The sequence below is a fragment of the Trypanosoma grayi genome (genome assembly GCF_000691245.1).
Source record: "Trypanosoma grayi strain ANR4 Tgr_1254_V1, whole genome shotgun sequence".
Classification (NCBI taxonomy): domain Eukaryota; phylum Euglenozoa; class Kinetoplastea; order Trypanosomatida; family Trypanosomatidae; genus Trypanosoma; species Trypanosoma grayi.
The window spans coordinates 1-3,732 of record NW_008826873.1 but is presented as its reverse complement, the minus strand read 5'-3'; the positions used below and the strand labels follow the sequence as shown (position 1 = coordinate 3,732).

General features: G+C 56.6%; 4 protein-coding genes across 4 annotated transcripts; all 4 read left to right on the top strand.

Moving 5' to 3' along the window:
* Positions 1–327: 327 nt before the first annotated feature.
* On the top strand, positions 328–1,080 carry DQ04_12541030 (hypothetical protein; the record flags this gene model as incomplete). The annotated part of the gene is made up of 1 exon (XM_009316767.1): positions 328–1,080. One exon carries the CDS (start codon positions 328–330, stop codon positions 1,078–1,080), a length of 753 nt encoding a protein of 250 aa, XP_009315042.1.
* Positions 1,081–1,577: 497 nt separating this feature from the next.
* DQ04_12541020 (hypothetical protein) lies at positions 1,578–2,096 on the top strand (the record flags this gene model as incomplete). The annotated part of the gene is made up of 1 exon (XM_009316766.1): positions 1,578–2,096. One exon carries the CDS (start codon positions 1,578–1,580, stop codon positions 2,094–2,096), a length of 519 nt encoding a protein of 172 aa, XP_009315041.1.
* Positions 2,097–2,108: 12 nt separating this feature from the next.
* On the top strand, positions 2,109–2,597 carry DQ04_12541010 (hypothetical protein; the record flags this gene model as incomplete). Its single annotated transcript, XM_009316765.1, has 1 exon — positions 2,109–2,597. The coding sequence occupies one exon, from the start codon at positions 2,109–2,111 to the stop codon at positions 2,595–2,597; it is 489 nt and encodes a 162-aa protein (XP_009315040.1).
* A 104-nt stretch (positions 2,598–2,701) lies between these two features.
* Positions 2,702–3,721, top strand: DQ04_12541000 (hypothetical protein; the record flags this gene model as incomplete). The annotated part of the gene is made up of 1 exon (XM_009316764.1): positions 2,702–3,721. One exon carries the CDS (start codon positions 2,702–2,704, stop codon positions 3,719–3,721), a length of 1,020 nt encoding a protein of 339 aa, XP_009315039.1.
* Between the last annotated feature and the right edge of the window lie 11 nt (positions 3,722–3,732).

Sequence of the window (3,732 nt, the reverse complement as noted above, 5' to 3'; positions counted from 1 at the left end):
TAAGAGTGCGCTTATCCATGGACTCACACCGAGTGCAGCTGGACACTTTGGAGGGTGAGGAGAACAAGAGGTGTGACGGCTCTTGTTAGCGACGGGGAATCGTGTGCTGTGCTCTGCCGACAGAGACACCTCAGTGGGCAGACATCAGCAGTTGTGATGTGATGAGACATGAATGCTCCTCTGGAGAGCTATGGGGGGAGGGGTGACGCTCCAATGGTGCGCCGCAGAAGAAAACTGATGCACTTTTTTACTACCCTGTCTCTGCTCCTCCCTGATCTTGCCTAACTCCTTCTTGCAGGACAGGCTCACTGTTTTCTTATAGATTCCATGCCATTCATACTGCAGGAGCCGTGTGAATTCGTCACACCACTATTGGAGATCACGTACATGATCGACCCTCTTCCCTTCTCCATGTCGGCGTCGTTGGAACGCGTGATTGGATGGCGTGTATACAATCAGCCACCGCTCTTCAGCCACGGGAGTGAGAAGCGGTACATCTACACGCATCGGTATGCTCTTAACTACCGCTGCCGGTATAAGCTGTCCGCTGTCACGAACGATCCGATAGGGAGCATTGATGTTGGCCAGCAGTTAATCCTACGATATCAGTTAAACCCATACCGTCCACCGTATCTTCCGCCGCCACGTGGCTTTGAGGATGACATTTTTCGAAATCAGCGGCCGTATCTCCGCGAAGTATTCATGGAAGCTGTGCCGCTGTTGCCCAGTGACTGCTCTACCGAGTCGCTGTCCGCTGCTGCGTCACACACCATGTGTGGTGTAAACGTGTACACAAAGGCAAAAGGAGTGTTTTCCTGCTTTCCGTGCGGAGGTCGAGATGGTCTCGTGCTGATCTACTCCACTGTGCCAAGCCTGAAGAAGGCACTACAGAGGCGCTTTGATGCGAGCCTCAAAAGCCTTTCGCTGATTGTGGATGATGTCTTTGTGGACTGGGATAGTCTTGGTATGGTGAGCCTGAATGAGCTGCATGAAATGGGTGCCCTGTACATCGAAGGAATGGGACGTGATGTCTTTGACATGCAGTTGCGTGTGCGCCGTGCACGGCACCGTTTGTGTTGAACGCGTTTTTTTATTAACAGATGCATGCCTCCGCGTGGATCCTGCGCGATTGCAGCGTAGGGAGAAGTCTACGTGTGTGCAGGTTGACAGTAATGACTTTTGTTGCTTTGTGCCGCGCGGTCTCTTCTTTCTTCCTTTCTTTTTGTTTGGGAGCCTCCGTGCGTGGTGATTCACTGTGCGCCGGGTGATGCAGGGCACGTGGTGTCTTGTGTGCCTTCGCGTGCACATCTTTTTTTGTTTTTTTGTTGGTTGGGCTCTCTCTTCGCTGGTGCAATTCCCCTTGTTTGTATGCTGCAGGGCGCCCTGTGTGCCTGTCTGTCTGTGTCCCGCCGCCCTGCGCTCTGCTCCACGCTCCCCCTTCACCCCTCCACGCAAACGATGAACACACACACGCAGAGAGAAGGAAAGCACCGCAAGTCTCAGGATGGTCCGCATGCACGGTAACGGCCACGGCAAGGCAAAGACGGCAACGCGCGCTGTGGTTGCTGGAGCAGCGGATGAGCCTCGATCATCTTAAGCGACTTCGACGCTCCATGGAAAGGTGGACTCAGTTTGTGAAGAGCCAGAGGGAAACCCGCCACTCACTGATTCTTGTAGAAACGCTCTCATCGGTGTTGGTGAATGAGGCAGCGCTGCGGGCTGGGATGTACTTCAAGTGGTATCGCTTTGCCCTCTTTGATGCCAAGCTGCTGCGCCTTGAGGAGGAGAAGACGACAATGCAGCGCGAGTGGGTCATTGTGCAGAACGCGGTGGACAGAGGGAATCTGTGCCTGAGCTTTGTGGTGAGGTTGAGGAATTGGAGGTGGCGATTGCTCAGCTGGCGTTTGAGCGGGACGAGGTGGAGAGCCAGAATGCGGCTCTTCACTCCGATTTGGAGTACCTGCATGTGCAGAAGTCGCTTGACTGTCTCCTCGCCCTCTACCGTGACCCGCCCGAAGTTACTCGGGGAGCCCGCGGCTCTGGCTCTGTGCAGCGCAACCGGCGCTCGAACAACACAAGCCGTGACCGCGTGTTAGCGTTGCTTGACGATGAGCATGGTGCTGGGGGCGGCGAGGCCGCGACGCTACGGCAGGTTGGGGCTGTGCTGCGTGCACTCAAAGCCACCGCCTTGCGTTGCGGGCGGCACAGAACACTCATTGCGGCGGCACAAGAGCGTGTCGCACAGCTGCACATCTACGAGGGGCCACATGAAGGCGGCGGTGAGCGGAGCGCGAGCATATCGTTCTGCTCCACCGGTGGGGAGTCTTCAACGTTGCGCTCGCTGGTTAATACATCGGTTGCAGGCGGAGGGGTGGTGGGAGGGGGAGAGGGACGACAGACAAATGAACGTCGCAAAAGTGCCTCGAGTACTGGTTTTTTTCCCCTCTGCTTGGCTGACGAGTTTGATCGGACAGCACAACGATTGCAGGCGGTACTCGAGGACGCCGCAAGGCAGACTGGAGTCGAACTTGACGAGTCTCTCAATCCAGCGCGCCTTCCTGCTGTGCTGGACCAAGGCGATCACAACAGCACCGTGAATAGCACCGGAAGTGTGACCGACAGTACTTCTCTGCGCTGGATCGATTTTGTCCCTCCCAATGTACGGGCTGAGGCCCTCCCACTGATCGTCGATCTGGTCGCTATGTTTGATTCCGTGAAGGCACACAGTGATACGGAGGTTGAGGGCAATGGGAGGACGCTGTCTACCAGAGGTGCAGCAAGAACTGTCCCACTGCCTCTGCGGAGCCTTTGTAAGCCACAAACGGCGGTATGGCTCGTGCGGCACGCTGCTGTTCTTTTAGAGCTAATGTCTCCCGGTCTCTGGAAGCGCCATCTAAAGCTGCGGGTTTTGGCCGATGGTGTGGCAACGATCAGCACCGATGCAGGATGCAGCGACGGAGCAGAAACTTCACCCGCAAGGTCAGTAGCGACGACAGTTACTGTGAGTGGATCTTCATATGCCCAGCACGTTCGTAGCGAGCATACGGGCCAAAGGAGCACAACGCCACAACGTTCGCAGCGACAGCTGTGCCCAAAGTTGTCCATGGAGGAAATCAGCACACAACCCAAGAGGAGTCGCCCCATATCATGGAGTGCGCCTGTATCTCGTGCGCAGAGCTCCCACCTGGCGTCGTCTTCATCGAAGCGACGCCCAACAGCATCGAATAAACGATGTATACCCCCCAGTAGCAACTCCGTGACACCACGCGGCCAACGCCGTGATGACGTTGTGGAGGATGAGTGCGGCGGACCATGCCCGCTGCCGCCTATTCCTTCACCTGCGCCGCACTCTAGTGGGTCTACCCCGACGAAAGGAATATATTCTTCTAGCGCCACCCGACCTTACCTCGGGTTCCGCGTTGCTGTGGGCCGTGACGATGCTGGCCACACCACGTTGACGGTCCATGAAGTTACTGAGAGCTATGTTGGTAGCAACAGTGATGTTGCGCAAGTGGGCCCAGCCTTCGCCGCCGGCTTGCGTGCTGGGGATCAGCTGATTCGATTTGCTGGCTACGCCGTGACGGAGCTTGCTTCATTTAACGCTGTTGTGGCGCGACACGTGCGGCCATCCGGGTCTGTCCCAGTGGTTATCTCCCGTGATGGCGAGCTCATGTCGGCAACCATCGTAGTAGGGGAGAAGTCCCGCAGCGTGGGCCTTTAATCCCCCCCCCC